Below are 22,802 nucleotides of genomic sequence, written 5' to 3'. Positions count from 1 at the left end.
AGACATAACATTATTCTCAAAAGACATTCAGGGAGGGTCTTACTAGTGAATGCATTATGGGAAATGTAGGACTCCACTTTTTAAGGGTTGGTCTCCGGGCTAAAAGTCAGTTTTCTTGTCCTCTGCTGCTTTAGCAAAAAATATCACAATAAAAATGAGTCAATGTCTTTAAACAATTGGATTACATCTCTTGGACACCGTATATGTATATTATATGTTCGCTGAAGAATTTTACAGATTTTAAGCTTTATCATTTACTGTATCAGAGCTTGCAATGGTGTTGGAGAGAAATAAGCGGGCTTAAAAATGTTTTAAAAATGGGGGAATCGTCTGTAACATTCATCTAAAGCGTTTCCATAACCATAAAAGACAAGATTTTTCATGGACAAAACTTTAAAAGAACAACTGCATTGTTTTATTGCCGTTTTCAGCATACATCCAACACCCCTATGCATTTCAGCTACATGAAGCATTTACATTACAAGTCATGTGTCAACAGAACAGTTTAAAAATTAGGATTCATTTTCTTTACATATAATACAGTTTGCACACAAGTTAATAAATATCAATACAATCATGTCAAACTTATCACACACCATCTAAAACAACAACCCTTAAAATTATGTAACTTGTTTTTATTCACAGCTCAAGTCATAAATATAGCCTCTAGTGTTTCTGTGCTGGAGAACAGTGACCACTTCTTTTACAGTTGTCCAAAAGGCTGTTTGATAAATGTTCCTGTTTGACGCAAGTTGCTCATAAAGCACTTTGCATTTCTTCAGCGCCCCATTTATTGTTAGTTAGGACCTGCTGTATAAAAGTATCTGAAAAAAAAAAAGTAAAAATGTCAGGTTCCAGTGGGATACACAGATATGACTACCTTGAAACAACAGCTCAGAAAAATAAAATATAACTTAATTATAGAGAATGAAAAATAAAAAGGCATCTTGTTCAAGGGTGAAGTGTTAACACTGCCATATACGGATGTACGTGATGTGTAGTGTGCGTAGGTTCTTGTGGTGTTCTCCCCGGATGTTGCCGCAAATCTACCCACAGAGAGTCCTGTGGCACTAAGAGTGATGTGAGCTACACTGATCTCCAGTGAAATCAGCTCCAATAACAAATCCCAACGTTAAAACATGTGGTCAGAAACTCTGGATCTGAAGAGACCGTTCAGCTCGCAACCGTTCCCCATAATCATCCAATATTGAATATGGACAAATCTTTGTAAACTGTGAGTGTGATATACAGTGAACGGCATGTCAAGGAGAGTCCCTTCATTATCCAGGCATGTGAAATGCTCAAGTGTTCATATATACTATAGCCTGTACTCTATGTCCTAGCTATTAAAGACAAGGTTATGTTTTTCTATTTGCCTGCAGCCTTCATTCCTGACATGCAGTGGCTTATGGGTGCATGGGAGAGATATGCAGAAGTGTAATATAATGAGATTGTGGGCACTCTCCTGTGAATGCAAAACAAACAAAACAACTGTTAAAAGCAAAAAATAAGGTAATAAATACATAAAAAACATGGCCATATTTAATGTATTCTTATTGTTGACTCACTAAACACTGTGAGGGGGAAAAGGAGACTCTGTGGTTCTTTAGGATGCAGAAGTTAGTTTGTCACTGATAGAAAGGCAGCTTCAGCAGAGGATGTCCTCCCTGCAGTCACACTGAAAAGGAGAAACTGAGATTGAAGCTGGAGACATCCCTCCAGGACTTAAACGCACCTCTGTAGCAGTCCTTTTCAGGAAGAAAGAGAGGACCCTCGGCCGCTGAATATGTGACTTGTTCTACACAACTATACACAAAAACACAATTCTTTACAATTCCTTTACATCAGCAGGACCGAACTGCATTCTTCCCTTTAGACAATCGAGAATGAAACAAGTCTTTAAACATTCTCCCAAAGCCCCTCGCCCTCCCCTTGCTGGAGAGGATCCACTTCAAGGCTGGGATGATAAAGCTGTGAATGTACTCGCCTCTCCACCCACAGAGAGAAAGAGCAAGAAAAACTGCAAAGTGATTAACTAGGACTGCCTTGGGCAGAGGATATGTAAACGTTGCAGACTGATTCAATGTCAGATACAGTCGAAGTGTTCGTGTGTGTTGGGGGAATCTTTACACATTCACTGCTGCAGGTGTTCAGCAGATTATTCTGATCAAAGATGACCAGGAGGCAACTCCATTCCCAGGACTCGAGGAGCAAGTAGGTAACTCTTCTTAAGCCCAGTTGAGGTTGAAGCCTTTGGAGAGCATAACAGCCTCCAGGTCTTTGTCCTCCTCCTTCTCCCGCAGCCTCTGCTCCTCCAGGAGGGCCACCAGGGAATCGCGCTGCTCCACCACCTCCAACATCTCATTCAGGATCTGCTTCTCTTGAGCGAGCTCCTTCTCCGTCTTCAGGTGGTCTGAGAGAGGCACAGGGAAACAAGGGTTTAAGAACAGAAACAGGTATGGTTTAGAGCTAAAGTTAACCAACAGTCCTGCACTCACCTTCCACAGCCATCCGCTCCCTGAGCTCCTGCTGCAGCCGGCTCTGTCGGTCCTCCAGCTCCAGCTCTCTGGCACTTGGGGACAAAAAGATGGATGAGCTGAGTTTGTACCAATAAATAATAAAAGCTTGAACATTTTATGTTCAATACATCTTCATTTATCTGAGCAGGATTTATTTCTATCAAATAGTTTTTCCCAAAGAAGATAAACAGTCAGTCTGACTGCTTTTAGTATCTGATAATGAGAGAAAAACTGGACTGCAAATGTGATCACATATATCATATTATAACACTACAAGTTTTGTGACTTCGTAAGGGCTAACATTTGATTTTAACTTATGAGTTATATCAGTGACAATCATAAAAATAAGGAGGTAATAAGTCAGTATTATTTTCTCATCTGTTATCGGCTAGAACTGCCTCATACCTACACCAAGAAATACGAAGGAGTTATTGCCACCAGGCAATTTGTCACAGGTTTAATGACATTTTCTTGAATCTGCTCATTGCTCGGTTTGGTCCACGGTTTAATATTTGACCAACTATTGCAGATAATGTTTTGCCCCAGGAATCGATCCTCATGACTTTGGTGATCGCTTGTCTTGTCCCTATAGCGCCCTCTGTAGGTGAAATGTTCAACTTGGCCCGGACTTGAGTTCATGATAGATACTTTTAAAATGAACCACCCAAATTCCCTTCATCAGCTGTACTTTAAGAACTCTGCTAAAATAGCATACTAAAAAATAAATCCATACTACTGAGCTAAAGATGTGCAAGTTATCCAGGAGCGCATCCAAGCCTGAGCGCAGCCGAGCCCCAGCAGCTGAAGGTGATGAACGTTAATCTTGACAGAGTACAGAGTGTTCTGACTGGTTTTGTTTACAAATTTAAAATTAATTTTACTACTACAAAGGTTTGAACAGAAAAAGAACCCGTCCCTCTTGTGATCGACTTTAATTAATGGCTCTTACTTTCGCCGAAATTTCAACATCATGATGCAGATTAGTAAAAAGTAATAATGAAGCTTTGTCAGGTCTGTCCTCAGGAGGAGAAGAAAACTACTTTAACATGTGGTCGGATTGATCTGATGCATTCAAGGAAGTCAGGAAATCTGAACATTGACTTTCGTGACTCAGCGTCATGGGAATTTATCTCAAGTTGAATTTTGGATCTAGTTTGGAGCTTTAACTTTGATCCAAAAAGAATCAGGTACCGGAAAAAACAGAGCAAACAGAGCGGCTCATAGAACAATGAGGCTTCATACCAAAATATGGCCACATGACACAGAGGGAATTAGAAATAACGGCCCGTCTCTAACATAGGCCTGCTTCATATAAAAGCCTGGTACCCTCTGCAGCTGAGGTAACTAAAGGCCCCGCCCACTATTTGAGAATTTAAGGTAGGCTATATATAGCATGACAATCATATGATACATCAAAATAGAGCCCTGCTCAAGACTGTTTTCTTACTCCTGCTCCCTTTGGATTTCTGACCATTCCTGCCCGCTCTGTTTTTTTAAAGATGATTCTTTTGGCATTTTGCCTTTATGATATAGTACAGCTTAGGAGAGACAGGAAATGAGCGGGGGAAGACATGCACCAAATGGATCGGCAGACCGGGAGTCGAACCTGCGATCAGTGCGTCGAGGACTGTAGCCTCTAGACGTGGGACACCTGCTCTACCAACTGAGACAAACCAGCGCCCCCACCCGCACAAATTCTGACCATTCCCGTCCGCACAGTAGAGTTTCGTTGATTTTGTGTCTTCTCCCGCCACGCAGGGAATAAACGTTATCTTAATGTTTAGTGTTAATAAAGAGAGGTGCAATGTGCATACCTGTCGGTAAGATATAACGAAATGATGTTCTCCTCTTTTGCATGTTAACATAACACTTGGATTAATTTGTGTATATAATTTTGCTGAATGAAGTCGTTCTTGCATGCATATCCATGGCAACAACAGTGCTTGGATTATTCTTAATAAACAAGGTTATTTCGAGACAGTGTGATCATTAACATACATAAAGGGATTCATTTCAACAACTTTCATCCCAGTCGTCATATTTTTTGACTGCCCGCAGCAAAGTTTGAACCGCTGTCCACGTTAGCCTCATTCATGTCATAAGCGCCACTGCGAGCAGTCAGTGACGCGATGAGTCGAAATCGCAGAGACAGCTGTTTAGAGCGGCAAATATTTGTAAATGAAAATGTCAGTATTTGGCACCAGCCTGTTGATTATCGTATTGCACGACTCAAGACGACGATATATTGCCGCATCGATAATTTGTCATTTCTAACTACCTTCTTGGGTTCTGCAGGAGTTGGCTCTGCTTGCTTTTTAGAATTAAAAAGCACCTTTAAAGAATCACTTTATCCATTAGCTTAGCATCTCCTTGACATAATGTACTTACAATATCATGAGCTCTGACTCATAGCGGACCAGCGCGTTTTTCTCCTGCACCAGCTTGAACCACTCTTGCATCAGCTTGGGATCATCCTTCTTGCCCATGCCTGGAGGAGAGTGGGAAGGACACAGTGGGAGTGAGAGACAGGACAGCTGTGAGACGACACTGATGTCACACAGACAAGGACTGACACAGGCGATGCAATGAGAGCCAAGCCAGGATGTCCTCGCTGAGGGAGAGTGAGGTGGAAGGATGGACACCAACGTGGTTACTCACGCCATACTTAGAGATGGCGTACAGAAGAGGGCGTGGAGCTACAGGTTTCAACTTTGATACTGCATACACACACACACACACACACGCACGCACACACGCACGCGCACGCGCACGCACACGCACACACACGTACACACACACACACACACACACACACACACAACCAGACAAAACTGTTGTTGTTGCAAAGTTGAGAGTTTGTGTTTCCCAGTTTGGACGTTGCAACTACCTCCTCCTATCATTTATTTTCTCAGAGTGGGTGGGTAGTAAGAAAAGGCACACACATAAACACACACACCAATCAGAAGAAGACAGCACAGAGAAGTAAACCCAAGAGCCTAGTGAAATTCTTTATCCTCCCCTGCCCACATATTGACCCACCACCAGAAATCCTTTTAGTTCCCATTCATGCTGAGCGGCGTGAGAGCAGAGAGGGATACATTAATTATTTCTCCGTCTTTACATATTCAATAAAAGGTCAAATGTTAATGGGATGATTCATCAATGAGACCAACGGCAGAGCTCAAACTCCTCTTTTAAGTCTGCATCAGGGTAAAGCATGTTTGGTGCTGCTGGGAACATGCAGAGCAGCTTTCATTATCATCCTACAGAACGCAGAGTAGACCAGTCTGTATGCGGCATGCTTAGAGAGGTCTGCTGCTGGGGAGATGCACCCTTTTTATTTATCTGACTGCAGCAGGTGGAGCCAAGCCGTTTCAATGAAACACTGGAAGGCAAACCTCGATGCAGCGTGACATACTTAGCTGGGGAAGAGGAGGCTCTTGCAAAACAAAAAGGAAAAACATTGTGCACACATAAATCGCATGGTTGTGGTCTCGGGGGCCGGTTTGCGCTAATTAACAGAAGAGAGACAGAGAGAGGCAAAGCTGGAGTAGAGCTGCTCACACTGGAGAGGAACACAACATGTGGAGGTATTATAAAAGTAAGCCTATTCTATTTCAACCTGTTCCACCGTAACCACCCTCAGCCCAAGGCTCTGAACACAAAGGAGAGAGGAGCGACCGAACGAGGCAGAAGCAGCAGTAAAAGGACCAGAAACCAGTTGGCACACTAACAAAATGTAAGTTTCTTCACACAGATTAGGAGCTCAGGCTAAATTTCCACTGACAGGTGTTAGACACTGGAACACACCAGATGATCCATTCATTTTTTAGGACTTGTTTTGTGGAAGACTTGAATATTTATAAGAAACCATCACACCATGCAAGATTCTCATTCCTCCGACCACGAACCTGCCCGCAAGCGAGCCGGGACCCAGGTGCTCACCGCTCACTTTTGTTATCATTTCATGATGACATGACACTTAAATTTATTTGAGGGAGAAGTTAAAACTGCAACAGGCTATGCAGCGTTACAATTCAATTTAGCAAAACAGAACACATGCTGTTAAAGACGCTGCAGCTCAGTAGTTTCCCCATTCAGTGGTTTTCACGACCTCCATCTTCTGACACCTGCATTACTGTTTAAAATGGAGGCTTTGTCATTAGTAGCTAGGCTACAAACTATTCGCTAAACCCTGCCTACACACAGTGATTGACCAACCGTAGCAGCACATCAACTACAACTAGGCACAGCATCAGTGTTGGGGTGGGAATCCCAGGGTAACTCACGATACGATACGCGAAACGTGGCCCACGATAACGATAATATCACGATGCAGTGATTCTGCGATAATTGATATATTGCAAGGCAATCATATAATGATACATCACGATATTGGATTAACTGAAGGATACCAAATGCCCCTAAAAAGATCAAATGCAGGATGAATGTGTTTACTGCAATTTGGTGTCAGTTTCACAGTTTGCCTGATGAAGGTTCGAGCACCGAAACGTTAGACAGTGTGCAGGAGTTTACTTACTTCCTCTTCTATGCACCTACGTCCTATAAAACAGATCTGAAGTTTTTCTCCACCTTGTTTCACAGAGTTTGACACAAACTGAGATGCCTGTGTTCAGTATGCAAATTAAATGTACAGAACTACAGAGCAACTGTAAAAACAAATCAGACTTTGGATTTGAAAGTGGCTGGTGCGTCTCTTCACTTCTTTTCACTGCTGTCCAACATTATCCTGCTGTCTTTTTCTTATTTCTTAATTTCTTATTTGGCCAGTTAATTTCCATTCACGTAACCCTCATTCATGTCATCAGCGCCACCGTGAGGAGTCATGAAGTAGTGACGCTGTGAATCAAAATCACAAGGAAATGTGTTTCGAAGCGCCAAATATTTGTAAATTAAAATATCAATGTGTGCCGCCGGCCTATCGAAAATTGTGTTGCACAAGTCCCATATTTTGTCCCACCTCTAATCAGTGTTGCCAGATTTGACTGCGGCCCAATCAATAACTAGAACCCCACAACTGTCATAGAAGTAGAACAAAAGGCCTTTAGATCAGTGGTTCTCAACTGGTGGGTTGTTGAGCTGTTTTCAGTGTGCTTGAAAAAAATAAAAGTTGTGGCAAAAAGTATATGCTGCGCTTTTATTTTGAAGGACATGGGTTTCCTATGACATGCATGCAGAAGTAGTGTAGTTCATTCACACTCCATGAACTCGCTGATTGTGTAATCACAGCTGCAGTTACATTCCTGAAACCTGATGAGTTTTGCAGAAATTGTGTTTATGTTGCACTTTTAGTTTATTCTGTTGAAAGAAGGCTGTTCATTGAATAGTTGTAGAGGGGATATGTTCTTCTTATGTTGCCTCTTCAGACTGCTTTGTTGGAGCTATACTGTTCTATTAAACTAGTGTGGATGTTATTGTCCTTTACATAGAGACCACACAAAGAGCCAAAGCACAGTACACGTTAGCTAACCCATGACAATCTAGATTAAATAACTCTGTCCTGTCGTGGTTAACGAATGTTTAACTGACCGATACTTTTATAGGATATTTTCTCTCGATACATGCCGTAATTCTTCACTTGTGTTGGGAACATTGTGGGGAAATCTACTGAGCCTGATCACACACAAACGATGAGAACGGGAAGAGGAGGTCCGGTTGGGAGGACAATGAGGCGGGACCCATTGGGGGTATCCCATTTCTTGAGATCCTTATGGTTGCCAAGGTAACCTGCCACAACCGTCAGCAGAGGCGGCGAGGTTACGTTACCTTCAGGGGAACAGCAGGGGCAGAAGGAGAGGGGTCTTCGGCGTGGCGTCACCACAAAGGGCTCAACTTCCACAAGACAGAAGGAAAGGGCGTGAGGGAGGTACGGAGGCGGGGGAATATGTGGGTGAGAGAGAAAGGATGATGCAGGAGGAGGAGGAGCAGAGAATTACAAGAGTAGAGGACACAGAGAGGAGAGGAGGAGAAAGAAACATGTAATGAGGGAGAAAGAACAACGAGGATAAAATCAAAGGAGGGCAGGAGCACTGTGATAGGGAGAAGACACATCACCTGGAGAGAGGAGGTGGGAGAGATCAGCTGTGTGGTGTGGGGGATGAAAAAAGGGTAAAAATAGGAAACAGAAACGAGAGAAGACAGAAAACCTGGAGCACAGAGAGGGGAAATAGTCCTCCTGTCGTTCTCTAGATAATCTTCAGCCCCCATGTCAGTTAGGAAAATTGAGAATCCGACACATTAGGCCACATCACAGAACACAAAATGATTTAATCCCATTATCAGAGCCATTACTGATCACCAGGAGATCCATCTCCCTCACAGACACAGATAATTGCTTCCACTTTAAAGATGTTTCAGCCTCTTGCAAATTTCAATATGTTTAGACCATCAATTTTCTTGCCTGTGTGATGACTTGTGAAGTGTAGCTCCCATTGAAGTGCAAATTAGGACTTAAAAAAAAAAAAGCACCAGCTAAAGTCAATTTTTCAAAATAAGATCATAGATACGAGATGTTACCTTAATAAACCCCAAAGTAAAGACTAAGTGTGAAGGGAGTCAGGAAGGATATGTAGCTAACTGGGGAGACATTTTTTGATAGGAACACACTTATAAAGGGCTTATACTGTTAAATGACACACACTGGAGTGTTCCCAGGCTGGAGGGGAAGGAGCTCAGAGTGTACTGCTACAAGGGACTATCACAGAGAAAAATAAGGTAAAATTCTGCAGGGACAACTGAAGGTGAGAATATGAATCTCAAAGTCCTAAATAGATTTTTACACATTTTGTAAATCCTGCAAATAAGGTGATGAAATGCACCGTTAGCATCTCACACTCAGTAAATCCATAACTGTATAATCATTATTATCTATGGTTCTAAAGAAGGGGAGAACAGTCGTGCTTGCAAAAAGACTTTTACTGTGTCCCATTTTCTTGAGAAAGATAGAAACAAGATAATTTATGACTATGAAAAAACACTTTTCTCAAGAACACAGGGTAAGTATGGAGGACTCATAAATATGTCTGCTTCGTTTGATCACACTTCACCTTCATGTCAGACATCAAGGTTTCATCACTGGCCTTACTGTCGAGAGGAGCAGTGATTTAAGTACAGTGTTGATTTGTCTGATTCGTACGGGGGCTGACAAGGACAATCGCGCTCCAACAGCCCAAAAGTTCCCAAAGCTGTGTCCCAATCCAGGGGCTGCATCCTTCAAAGGAGACGGTCTATGGAGGACGCGTCATCCACAGCCTGTGTGGACCCTAAGGCCAAACTGAAATGAGACGGTCTGGTCTGTGGAGGATTTCCTGTTTGCGTCACCAGCTGCTCCCACCCTTACCCTTGCGTCACTAAAGACGCCTAGAACAGGTAGCTAGCGGGCTAAGTAGCTATCATAACGTCACGTAACTTATATTTTAAAGACATTTGTATCTCCAGCTATTCAAATGAGTTAAAACCAAAAACTTGTCCATTTAAAGTGTATTCCTCGGCCGCGTAAGTTCTCGTTTTGATTGGTGCGCAATGAATCACCGGATACGTTGGACCGCGAAGATGCCCCCGATGAATCCTTTGCAGCCCGGGAAAAGGATGACCCTATCTGTGACGCAATTGGCCTTCAAATACGTCCTTCAAAGGCTGCAGCCCCTGAATTGGGACACAGCGCATTAGAAGGAACAGGCTGCAAATTCAGAAACATTGCCCCCTACAGGCCTGGAGCTCTTCCGTTGTGTTGACTGGATTTGCAGCATTTTTTTCTTTTGCATGGGCTTTTGAATTTGTCTGTTTCTTCTAATGGAAACCGTTTGGTCTGTTGCAGCATGACTGCCCTTGTCACCATAGGTTCGACCTTTTGTTTTCTTTTGATAACATGTTTTTATTTTCTTTATCTGGAGATAACAAAGCTCTTTATTTATGAGGTGCTTAAATAATTAACTTGTGGCCTTGAGATAATCGAATAAAAAAATATTTGCTAGTGCTGCCAATTTTTGGGTTGTGAATTAATATTAGAAGGCAGGTGGGCAGGCGGTGGTGGCTGTGCCCCAAGCAGGGCTCAGACACAACAGTTGTGATGAAGCAAATGTGCAACTTGCAGCCTGGTAATCAATAAAAAATTCTACTATTCCCATGGGGTGATAAAGCCCCAGAGAGCTCAGCACAGAGGAATTCTGTATCACACACTCAGTACACTTCGACAAACCAGAACCAGCCGCAAAGATCTCAATTAGGAAACCACAAAAACAGCTTCTAGCAAACCTACTAAATGGACTTTTATTGTGCACATGTGTATCTTTATATCGAAGCTCCACGCAATCTCCTGTCTGATTAGTGACAACAACCAGCACAACAAACCACACAGAAGCACAGGCCCTGCTCAAATATGTGGGAATGCATCTTTTACTAAACTATAAAAGGCTTTCTAAAAATGCCTGCTGACTTCACAGCAGACAGGAGGAGGAGAAGATGCATCCCACTCATATTCAAACACGGCCGACAAGATAAAAACCACGAGATGTCTCACCCAGACACGGCGGACAGGGTTATTGTTGACCAACGTAGCAGCTAAGGGTCAAGGGTTACAGTATCGCCTACTAGCACACACTACACACACACACACACACACACGCACAAACTCGAGAGTTATGCAACTGAGCAGGTATGAGAAAGTCAGGGGAGCCATCGCTGGGACTATAGGACAGAAAATAAGCAGCGCAGAGCTCTGAGGGGAAGCTAACAAGGCCATGCTAGCAGTTTAGTGTGAGTCAGCCCAGGGCTGGTTACACAATACTTTCACACAGTATACTGTACGTGTGTGTAGGGGGGATGGGGATCTGTGTTGTGTCTGATCGGATGTTAATGTGCTCTTTTTCCCTCTTGAATGATATATTTACACATAAAGCAGATCAGATTAGCTGCACTGTGAGACAAACCAAAGAAAGAGGCTCGTTCAGCTGCAGCAGAATATCGTGTCAACAAAGTCAAAGGCACAAAATCTGCACATCGTTTACTTTATTTATCTTTGTTGGAAATGTCCTCTGTGTCCAAGTGTCCAGTGTTTGTTTGAATGCACGTCTAAATATTGACACTGCACAGTTTGTATCTCTCCTGCACTTTGTATTATAAAGTCTGCGTGCAGAGGAGTGACAAATAAAAGTTACTCAGTAATTCATTCATCTATCATTCATAAGTTTATTGAGATCAAAGACGATCTTAAGAGGACAGCCAAGGCCAAGTGTCTGATCTATGTTTCATGTAAAGAGTGTCTGCACTAGAACCCAGTGATGGAGGAGGGAGGAGGGAGGAGGAAGGGGGGGTTATAGAAGCAGAAAGTATTGCATTAAAAAGCCAGCCAGCCAAACAGCTAGCCAGCCAGTCAGGTAGATAATGAGGGTACAAAGCTCAAGTAGTAAAAACAAAAGAGGGGAGGGGGGTTAGAGACAGATTGGGTTAGCCATTAGGTTAGTTCAAAGCGACAGATTTGAAATACATACCGCCCAGATGCAAGTCCAGGATTTCACTGTAATTAGAATCTCCCCAATAGTCTACAATGACAGGGATATATTAGAGATAGGAGTTATTCCACACAGCCCCAAACTGGGCGCACAAACACACACGCACACAAACCGTCAACAACAGCAAGTCATGCACGTTCTTGCAGACATGTTCGTACACACACGTACTCACTGCAGCGACGCTCCGAACAAAGAGAGTCGTACAGTACTCACCGCAGTGCATAATGCAGTCAGGCTGTGCAACACCAAAATCATAAGAGACTGCAACATAGATTTGCTGTTCTGCTGTTTACTGGCTCAGTCTGCTTATTACCACACAAAGCCTCCGTTTGCAAACATGTCACAAGATAGATTTGAATATTTCTTGGTTTGAACAGCGAGAAAAGCTGTAATTTCCTGCAGTTATGAATGTTGGATTACAATAAGAAAATGATTTGATGCTTAATTATTTCAGACTAAAAGGCATCTGAGTGTTAAGTGAAGCAGAGTCAGACATCACTCTGGATTGCTGTAACTCAGAACATTAAAAAGATAATGGATACGGTCTCGACAAATATCTGTAGCGAGTCGCTCAGCCACAGCAAATGTTTGCAGAAACTATTTTAATAAAGAAGTTGTTTGCCTGCAAAACAATTTAGATTTGATTTCTTACGTTCTGATTGCATTTCTAAACACGGAGCGTGAGCCGAGTCCTGATCAGAGTACAGACACTCTCCTCGTTGAGAGGCAGCGAAGGAGACAGAAACACATCCAGAACGAGCACACACACAAATCTATGTCGGGCAGACACACACACACATTCTCCTGATCGCATGCAGCTCGGACTGACGATGGCGGACATGTTATGAACGGACAGATCAACATGTTCAGAGATGGAGAACTGTTGCAGTGTGTCACCACAGATGGAGCCTACATAACAGTGTCACATGTCAATAATAATAAAGAAAAATAAAGGTAACTGCAGTAAGTCTAATACCTGATCTTCTTTTGTGCTGTTTGGGTAATGTATAAGTACCTTTATACAAGCCTTTAAGAGAGTAGAGTAGTAAACAAGTTAAAACACTCAAACAGTGACCGCAGAAAAAGCTGATGGGGGAAGTAAAAAGTTATTTGTTTGGAGGGAAAATGGCCGGATTTAATAAAAAGTATTAATGCATCTACATTATGAGAATGTATTAGCATAGTAAAAGCCTTTTGTGATTATGTTTCCATCAACATTAAGTAAATTAGGATGAAATACACGCTCAACTCTGCACAGGACTTCACTCGCATACTAAACTCACATCACGTAAATAATGTCTTATTGCTACTGAGCACTAGTCATGCTTCACTCACTTATATAACCGCAGCAAATAATGAACTTTGCTGCTCCCATAACAACTAATGCATTCTTCATCCTGGAAGTATATTGTCTGTGATAGTCCCTTGTCAGGCACAATTTGGGTTTATTACTTCGGAGGAACAAATATGTCTTTCTGCTCGCAAATCTACGTCCTGAAGTGCGCTTCAGTTCGGCTGAATTAATGCTTAGCGGAGACTTGGCTTTCAACACAACCTGAAACTACCACACAGGGACAGATTTTCGGAGTTAAAGCAGCTCTAGGTTACATCATCCTAATCATCAATATTATCATTATTCCCTGCAGAGCTGTAGAAAAGGCCGAACTCTATTGATATACAGATAAAAGACGGTCTAACAGAGGTACATTCAGCTGTCGTACACACAGTAAATCACCACAAAATGTTCATAACAAAAGATTTATACGTGTTGTGAAACCTACAACACCCAACAGCTCACTGAGTATTGGCTTCATGTCTGTCTGCAGGAGACTTACGGATACACAACAGCACATGGGATGGATGTGTGACAAGCTGTTACCTGCTTCTCCTCTCAGAGCTTTCTCCACAGCTACACCCCGCTCCTCCAGCTGCCTCTGCTTCTCCTCCACTTGCTCCAGCTGCCTCTGGATGATCTGAACGGAGAGGCAGGTTACAGGTACATTATTAATGAAACACAGGAGCTCATGTAGATTATAAACAACTTGAGTTACCTCACATGAGTGCACAGCGTAATAACCTCTACAGTGCAGCTAATTACATGTGATTTGTCCCATACGTTTCAGAGAGAGGCAGATGCAGAGGTTACCTCTAGCACTCCATTGATGCAACAGTTTACCCTCATTAAAAATAAATGTCTCAGGGCGCTCGGGGAGTACGGCTAATTACAACTCTATTGATGTTTGCAAATAAAAGAACGAGTCTGTTCTGATGTATTATTTCAGGATTTGCACGTGAAACTTCTCCTGTTTCACAGACTCCTCTCTTCAGCCGACTCTCGCTTCATGTCGACAAGGGGCAACAAGCAAAACCAGCTCCTTGTGGGGGGCATTTTCTCTTAACCAAAGGCAGAGGGGCATATCAATATATATATCTATATATATATCTATATAGATATATATATATATATATATATATATATATATATATATATATATATATATATATATATATATATATATATATATAAGACTCTTCCATATCTTTATCATACTTTAGAGTTTATGTGTTCAGGTATTGTAATTATTCTCTGTCTGTTTTCACCCCTTTGGTGAGGAGGAGAACTTCCTTTAGCGTCTCATGTTTAGTGGTACAGCATTCACAGTAGATGCATTAGATACACCGATCAGCCATAAAATCATGACCACTGACAGGTCGAGTGAATAACACACTGATTATCTCGTTACCATGGCACCTGTCAGTGGGTGGGATATGTTTGGCAGCAAGTGAACATTTTGTCCTCGAAGTGTAAGGATGTGAGCGACTTTCACAAAGGCCAACCTACCACCTACCTAAACATTGCTGCAGACCAAGTACACCCCTTCATGGAAACAGTATTCCCTAATAGCAGTGGCCTCTCTCAGCAGGATAATGCGCCCTGTCACACTGCAGACATGGTTCAGGAATGGTTTGAGGAACGACGAGTTCAAGGTGTTGACTCGGCCTCCAGATTCCCCAGATCTCAATCCAATGGAGCGTCTGTGGGATGTGCTGGACAAACAAGTCCGATCCATGGAGGCCCCACCTCGCAGCTTACAGGACTTAAAGGATCTGCTGCTCACGTCTTGGTGCCAGATACCTCAGCACACCTTCAGAGGTCTAGTGGAGTCCATGCCTCGACGGGTCAGGGCTGTTTTGGTGGCAAAAATAGGAGCTACACAATATTAGGCAGGTGGTCCTAGAGTTATGGCTGATCGGTGTTTGTTCCAGTTGAACCAGCTGAATATGAGTGCTTAACGCTATAACATTTGGGTAAGTTGATGTAAGGGGTAGAAAATGCAGGAGCAGGAACAGCCTAATTTAAAAGTTTTCTTTCCCCACAGACTCTAACTTCCTCAGTGCTGAACTTTATCAGCGTCATGCAGCTACAGAAGCTAAACAAGAAGCACAGTTTGGGTTTCTGCAAATAGCCACTAAAAGGAAGCAAATTCAGGCCAGCTAACCGCAGCTCCAGGAGCAGAGACTTCAGCTGTGGCTTAGTGCTGAGTCAGTGGACTGAGAGTTCGACTGCAGAGTTACAACATCAATCACAGTGGATTTCCTAACCAACACAGGAATGTGGCCGCACTCCAAAAGGGCTGAGTCACATTTAAGTGGGTATATAGTGAATAAACAAAGAAAGGAAAAACAGGAAAACTCTGAGAAACAGTGACAACAATACCACTGTAGACGCAGTGGACACAAGTGTCCTAGCTCTGTTGTGTTATCATTGTGTGCTGAACATGAGGAATCCAAATTATCTAAAAATCGATTATTCAATTAATCAACCCCCCCGTTTATACCACCAACATTACATGCATGTACATAACCCAGTTCATGTTTTAAATTAAAGACAATAACTGGTACATTGTTTGTATAAAGGCACCCTTATCTAAGTTTAAAGTCGAGCTGAAACGGCATTTCGAGAGTATCTAGCTTCCGTATCGTGATGTATTTCCGAGTGAAACAGGACGTGCAGGCGGGACATATCATTGGAGGGATTTGATTTGATCGTTGAGAAGTGGGCGTAGACAGACGTTCTCCACAGCGCAGTAGCTAGCTAACTGACCGAGCGTTCTTGGTGCTCTGCGGCTAAATGTTGCAGATTGATTGGTTGAAAGTGTTTGGTGCTAACTTACGTAAGCACACGTGAAATTTAGTTTTACCGGAAGAAAATATTATCGGATTTTGATATAAGAATACGAAGAAATTGATTTTCTGTATCTTTTTTGCCCTATATTGTCAAATAGATGCACAATATTACAGAGGATGTGATCTAAAAGGATTAAAATGACATTTTTCATTTCACCTCGACTTTAAAAGATCTACTCAGAGTGAGTAAACCAACACTAAAGAGCCTAAAAGCTAACACCAGCATGCTAACATGTTAGCAGGTACAGCGAGCTGTGTCCCAGGAATACACTTTTAAACGTAACAGTTTTTAGTTTAACTCAATCGAACAGCTGTGATACAAAACAAATTATCTTTAAAATAATAAGTTAAGTTACGTGACGACCTGTTGCTAGGCGACAGGAGCTGCGTTTGGTGACGTAAGGTTAAGGGCGGGGACAGCCGGTGATGCAAACAGGTAATTCTCTGTAGACCAGACCGTCTCATTTCAGTTTGGATTCAGCGTCTACACAGGCTACGATGACTAATCCTATGTAGCCTGCGTCCACTGAAGGATGCAGCCCCTGAACTGAGACACAGCTATGGTTACCTTGCTAACAGCATTATTCTAAGTTGTTAGAATGCATATATTAGCTAATTAGCACCGGCACAAAGTATAGTCAAGGCTGACGGTGGAGCAAAAGTTTTACAGTTATTTTGTCATAGAGCAAAGTGTCAGAGAAACTGAAATAACATGAATAAATAGCAACAGAGACGTTCACGTCCATGTCCTGGTGGTGACAGAGGATCAGCTCAGCTCAGTTACCTGAGCTCTGTGCAGCCTCTTGAGCTCCTCCTGCTTTGCTTGTCGCCGTGCAGCTTTCTGGACCCGTCGTGTCAGCTTGGCATTCAGCTCCTCTTCCGTGTAGGTTTTCTGGTGTAATAACAAAGAAAAGAAGTCAGAGGAGTCTCACTTAAAAGCAGCTTATGTGTGGAGCTGCCTCCGTGGGTCCTGGCCCGTCAGGAGAGGAGGGGGGACCTGGTGGAGCTTGTTGAAGGTGAGGGACAACAATGACTAGCACAGTCTATCTCAGGGTGTTTAAAACTTCACATCTATAGGCTTCTCTAGGACTTTAAAGTATATTCTCAAGGTTTAGAAACATCTTTAAAGACAATGTGACACATATCAACTTCACTGCAGCTTCACAGTTATAATCCTTCTTAATATTATGGCAACTTCTTCATAATAATGGGCGATAGGCAGCGATGTTTCTGCTCTTGGGCGATTTGTGAGGACATGAAAAGCTGGCATAAATCAGCAGAATGAGAGAGTAGCACTGAGGAAGAACGTGTCAAAGTTATTCCAGGAGCCAGACCGGAGGAAAAACAGTGCCAAGGTGACAGATAGGCAGGTTAATATGGTACCAGACAGAGAGGAGCAGCCCTGATATCAAGAGACGCACAGGTTTCCCTGCGACCAGAGAGGTGACCCAGCGAGTCGTGTCTGAGCAGCAGTGAGTGACTGGGCGCTGCGCTCAGACTGTCACATGCATCCAGAGGGGGGCGGTTAGTTTGAGGCCAGGTGCACATAAAGTGTTATGACATTAAACCGGCACATGCGCAGAGAGGGTGGGGTTGAGGGTGGTGGGGGTTATCAAGGGGAATGTATGTAATACTACCTTTGTGGCGTACGATCTCTTGAACGCCAGTGCGTGAGGGACATAAACAGACTTTGGGAAGACAAAACAAAAAAGGGAGGAAACAAACATGATACAGATGATATGATTAAAATGGGTTAATGATTATGTGAAATTAACAAATTAACAAACAAATTAAAGTCATAATTCAGCTTGTACAGTCAAAACAGGCTGTTAATATCCCACACCAACACAGGAATGGCAGGGTGCAGTGACAACTTCAACGTTTGTGTTAATCATGAATTAGTCTAACTGTTCAACACATCACAAGGATTTTAAAGACCCGTCTGACCCCAAAGCAGTAAGACAGGTCAAGTCTACAATGATCTCTATAAGAATATATCTAATGCACTGACAGATGTGGAAAACTGTAAACTACACAACAGTCACTAGAGAGGAGTCTACAGGAGTCCTCTGGGCTCTGATGGAATCCTACACGGCCCGGCAGGCATGATGCAGCTTTAACCTCCTGCTCCTGGAGCTGTCAAGAGTCCAGATTCAGATCGATGTTATTGAAGAAGAAGAAAATGTCAATTCATTCTTCATGTATTTAAAAATGAAGAAAACAGAACGGGAGCGTGTCTGAGTTTCTAAAATGTGTCTACGACGGTTAATGAATTCATGCTGCTGGCCGTGAACTCGACTGGATCTATCTAAACCACCACACACACACACACGCACACACACACGCGCACAGACAGACTGAGCAGCAGTGGAGACAATCATTTTGAATTTCAGCCCAACATAATAAATGCAAATGGATTCAGACAAAGGAACTTGTGTGATAGGAATTCTGGTTTTGTGCGCTGAATTTCAGCTTCCTGCATGTTTAATGAGTCCGGCCTTTTGAAGAATTCTCTTATTCAGAAATTGTTTTGTGTGATGTATTTATGACGTGTGTTTAGCATGTCATACTGTGCTGCTGGAGACCTTAAAATGTGTTTTTGTATCATGAAACAGTGATGATTTGCTCTGAGGAGCAATAAAGTTAACTTTCTGTATTTAGCTGGGGTCACTAAACTTTATATAAATTCCCAAAATTATGTTTATATGAAATTCAAAATCATTGAACCCCTTCTGCACAATACCTCCTCATCGTCTTTCTCCTTCTCTCGAACAACCTCTTTCTCCGGCACTCTTTCTTTACGCCTCTCTTTCACCCTCTTTCTCTCCTTTAGCTCCCTCCTTTTCTCCTTCTCCAGCTTCTCCTCCTTTATCACATCCTTCTGAATGCCTGATACTAGGTCAAAGATGTCCGTGTGCAGCTGAGCAGGGGAGGAAATGATTCAAAAAGAAAGTGTTTTCATGAGAAGCTAAAACAGAGATGGATGAAGCAGATGTGATGGGGTCACGTGACGTCTAGCCTCGCTACGCTCCTCCGCAAACATCCTTTCACTCACTCTTGGCTAAACAGGCACACCTGCCGGGGAGAGACAGACAGATGAGACATGTCTGCTGCATCTGTTGTTACTCACATCTGCCTTTGACTTCTGGGAGGACCTCTCAAGAACATCGTCACAGGACAGGTCTGAGTCCTCAGAGAAGCTCAAGTTTCTGCGAGATTTTAAGTCTGTAAAAGAAATAAAGAAACATGTTTGTTTTTTCAGGAAATATTACAAATGCTGGATTTAAAAGCTGCACATCTTTTACCTGATGATTTCCCAACAGGTGACGTTCTCTTCTTCCCAGAGTCCTGCGTGGTGGAACTGGAGGACGGCGTGCTCGGACAAGATTTATCATCCTTCTTCTTCTTGTCCTTCTTGTACCCTGAGAAGACGGCTTTCCACAGCGACTTGTGTTTTGGCGGCGTCTCGTCCGTGCCGGAGAGCCTGCTGCTGTCGTTCTTGGCTTTCTTCTCCTTTTTATTCTTGCGCGGCGAGAACAGGGAGCTTCGTTTCTTGCTCTTTGTGGAAGAGTCTGACGAAGCCACCGAGCTGTCCAGACTCTTGTTGCTGCTGAAGAAGCGCTCTGGTACAGTCTCTGCTTTCTTCGACTCAAGAGCTTTTACGGCTGATGTCTTCGGAGATACAGCTGCCTTTTTATTTTTCTTAGCAGCATCCGGGGTTACAGTCCAGGCCACCTTCGGTGAGGCACCCTTCTCTGTGTCAGTTTCTTTCATCTTGTTCAGCTGCTTGGCCATGGCGTCTTTGAGAGCCTGGCTCTTGATGGACTTTTCTCTGGCCCTCATTCTCTCCTCAGCGATCTCCTTGGCCTCTGGAGAGAATTGAGTCGCCCTCTGGGCCTTAGAGGCTGGGTTGGCAGGGATATTAGGTTTACCATTTTCCATGGCGAGAGCGAGATGCAGGGGAGGTCTGTCCCTGCTGGGCTTACTGGTCGGAGGAGTGTAGTACTTGTTCATGCTCGTTTCTGGGGTCCGCTCATCATAGGTCTCCTCAACGTCATCAGCAAACGGAATCTCCTCCACCGTCTCCACAAACGACTTCCTCAGCTCCTCCTGCCGAGGCTTCTTCTTCTCCCTCATGACCACCACTGGAGCTGGTTCTGGTTCTGGTACTGTCTCCGCCTGAGGTGAGGCGACTTTCCTGGGGGCCGGTTTGGGTGCAGACACGGGGCTCAGCTGGGCCCTCGGTGCAGGAACAGGACTCTTGGTTTTAGCCGGCTCTTTGGCACGCTCAGGGGGAGCTTTTTCTGCTCCGTTTCTCCAGGACACCTGGTGCCTCTGCTGCCGGAACACGGCTGGAGACTGATTAGCAGGCACAGGTGGTGGTGGGCTGGAGGGCGGGGTGAGCATTGCCGAGTCGGAAGTGTTGTAGCTGTCACTGTTTGCTGTCTGGCTTGTGACCATGCTCCCGTTTAACCCAAGGCCGGAGCTGCTGCTGAGGTCCCGCTTATCAGAGCCGTTACTCTTGGGCTCGACAGCAGCAAGAGGGGTAATAACCTGACCCTCGAGAGTAATGTTGAGCCTGCGAATGACTGCGCGGCCAGTAAAGGCAGGTTTCTGCTCCTCAGACACCTCTGGAGACTGTGTCTTTGCAGGAGTCACGTCCTGCGATGGAGCTTTAACATCGCTCTTCTCTAAGATTTTACTGCTGCGGTCCAGAGGAGTCAGGCCGAGGCTCTTCCTGATCTCAGCGCTCTTCAACCAGAACTCCTCGATGATGTCTGTCTTCTTAGATGGAGTCTCCTCTGTTGAGGAATCTGTGGACTGAGAGGGCTCATGTGTGTCCTTGTCTGTTTTGGTCATGGGAGTGGAAGTGACCGCAGGGACAGGTTGAGTTCTGACGGGGGAGTCAGAGGTGAGGGGGGAGGAGGGCTCCTGGCAGGGCAAAGGCTGAGCACAGATGGGGGAGAGGGGGTTTCCTGTGAGAGGGCAGATAGAGCGGTGAGGGTAGACAGGAGATTTAGGTGTGCAAGTCTCTGGTAGGGGGGTGGGCTGAGAGCGGATTGGGGAGCCAACAGGGGATCTGACAGGTGATTCGACGGCCGGCCTGATGGTAGAACTGACAGGTGATTTTGTGATTGAACTGGGCAGGGGTGAGGCGGGGGAGGTGGCAGGAGAAGCAGGAGCAGGAGAGGGGACAGAGGGAGGATTCTGGACTGGAACAGGTGAAGGGAGAGGGGAATGATTCGGGATGGGGACAGGTGAGGGGCCCAGCGGGCTCCTGGCAGCCGGAGAAGGAGATGGAGTCGTCCTCTCAAGCTTTGGTTCCTCAGGTAGGAACGGTTCTGTGAAATAGCGGGCACCAGGAGTCACCGGAGTCGCCTGGAGATGAAACAGAGAAAAGTCAGTCAAACGAACATCACACATTTAAACTTGATGAGTGTGTGTGTATCTCACCTGAGTTTCAGGCTCTGGTGATGGTTTGAGCGGAGAAAGAAGAACATCCTCTTTCTGCGCGGGGCTGACGCTGGACGGCTCTGAAGAAGAAATAGGTTTAAATCAATTTCATATCAAATCAGTTTGTAGGAATAGGAAGGAATAATAATGAACATGTACCAATACTTGAAGTCATTCTGAGACTGTCTGACTTCTTGTCTTCCTCAGGGAGAGCGTCGGCTCGCTCTGACTGATGCAGACGAGCCTCGGCTTCTGCATCTGACGGGATGTCATCTGGAATTTAAACGTCACATTATGAAGATTGTTACACAGATATATAACTCTCCTGTATCCTGTCATCTTTTTATCGTGAGCCAAACAGTGTTCATTTCGTTAACAATGACGACAAATGTTCATCAACGTTCTTTTTTCCACGACCAAGACGAGATGTTGACGAGCTAATCAGAGATCTTTGATAATAAAACCCCTGACGACACGTCTGTTTTGTGTTTGTTAACGAAACGAGACCGGACTAAAATGTTGATGGCAGTCTGACATGCATACATATCTTGCATACTTTCCCCCACTGTGCGTCTAATCTGTCTTATCCGTTTTACACGTCATTTGACGCTTCTCCCGCACAAAAAGGAGCGATCACCGGCTGCCTGCTTCAGTTAGACTGTTTCAGTGAGAAGCGATGATGATAAGTACTCTTTACATGCTGCGTCTTCATCGTTCATTTACTGTTCGATGATCTGCTGAAATGTAAGTCTTAATTTTACCTGAAACAAACAGGTAAAAGCGTCAGATTTTCCCAAGAGAGAAAGACTTTTTATTGACTAAAACTAGACTAAAACTTTTAAGGGTTGAGATGACTAAAATGTGTCTAAAACTAAACATTTACTAAATCTAATATAGCTGCCAAAATAAACACTGGAGCCAGAAACTAGTGGAAGCATTCATTATTATTCCGAGCGCTCACCCTGATCCATCTCTGTGCCGGGCTCCATGTCTGGACTGTCTGCTTCTGCTTCCAGATCTTCCAGATCTTCATCCTCACAGGGCTCTGACAAAGAAACAGCAAGAAATGAGTCAGCCAGTTGCATGTTCCCTCTTTAGTCAACGACAGAGA

At 43.9% G+C, this 22,802-nt stretch overlaps 1 protein-coding gene across 5 annotated transcripts in view; it reads right to left on the bottom strand.

Moving 5' to 3' along the window:
• Positions 1–392: 392 nt before the first annotated feature.
• Positions 393–22,802, bottom strand: part of mical3a (microtubule associated monooxygenase, calponin and LIM domain containing 3a) — an 82,256-nt gene continuing 59,846 nt past the window's right edge. The window contains exons 34-48 of one of the 5 annotated variants that reach the window (XM_069686950.1): positions 22,653–22,736; positions 21,851–21,964; positions 21,692–21,771; positions 19,543–21,616; positions 19,368–19,462; positions 18,981–19,157; positions 17,875–17,925; positions 17,022–17,129; positions 13,929–14,022; positions 13,026–13,076; positions 12,029–12,079; positions 8,307–8,372; positions 4,908–5,007; positions 2,499–2,572; positions 393–2,413 (exon numbers count right to left, since the gene is read on the bottom strand). In XM_069686950.1, the coding sequence (XP_069543051.1) occupies positions 2,229–2,413; positions 2,499–2,572; positions 4,908–5,007; positions 8,307–8,372; positions 12,029–12,079; positions 13,026–13,076; positions 13,929–14,022; positions 17,022–17,129; positions 17,875–17,925; positions 18,981–19,157; positions 19,368–19,462; positions 19,543–21,616; positions 21,692–21,771; positions 21,851–21,964; positions 22,653–22,736 (3,404 nt within the window). In that variant the 3' untranslated portion in view covers positions 393–2,228. The remainder of the gene's footprint in view (positions 2,414–2,498; positions 2,573–4,907; positions 5,008–8,306; positions 8,373–12,028; positions 12,080–13,025; positions 13,077–13,928; positions 14,023–17,021; positions 17,130–17,874; positions 17,926–18,980; positions 19,158–19,367; positions 19,463–19,542; positions 21,617–21,691; positions 21,772–21,850; positions 21,965–22,652; positions 22,737–22,802) is intronic. The other 4 variants (XM_069686944.1, XM_069686947.1, XM_069686946.1 and 1 more) reach the window with 4 other exon arrangements.

This window comes from Semicossyphus pulcher, unplaced genomic scaffold (genome assembly GCF_022749685.1).
Source record: "Semicossyphus pulcher isolate SPU_LCO1_2020_fin unplaced genomic scaffold, fSemPul1.0.p SCAF_8, whole genome shotgun sequence".
In the NCBI taxonomy this organism is placed as follows: domain Eukaryota; kingdom Metazoa; phylum Chordata; class Actinopteri; order Labriformes; family Labridae; genus Semicossyphus; species Semicossyphus pulcher.
This window is presented reverse-complemented; position numbering and strand designations above follow the sequence as displayed.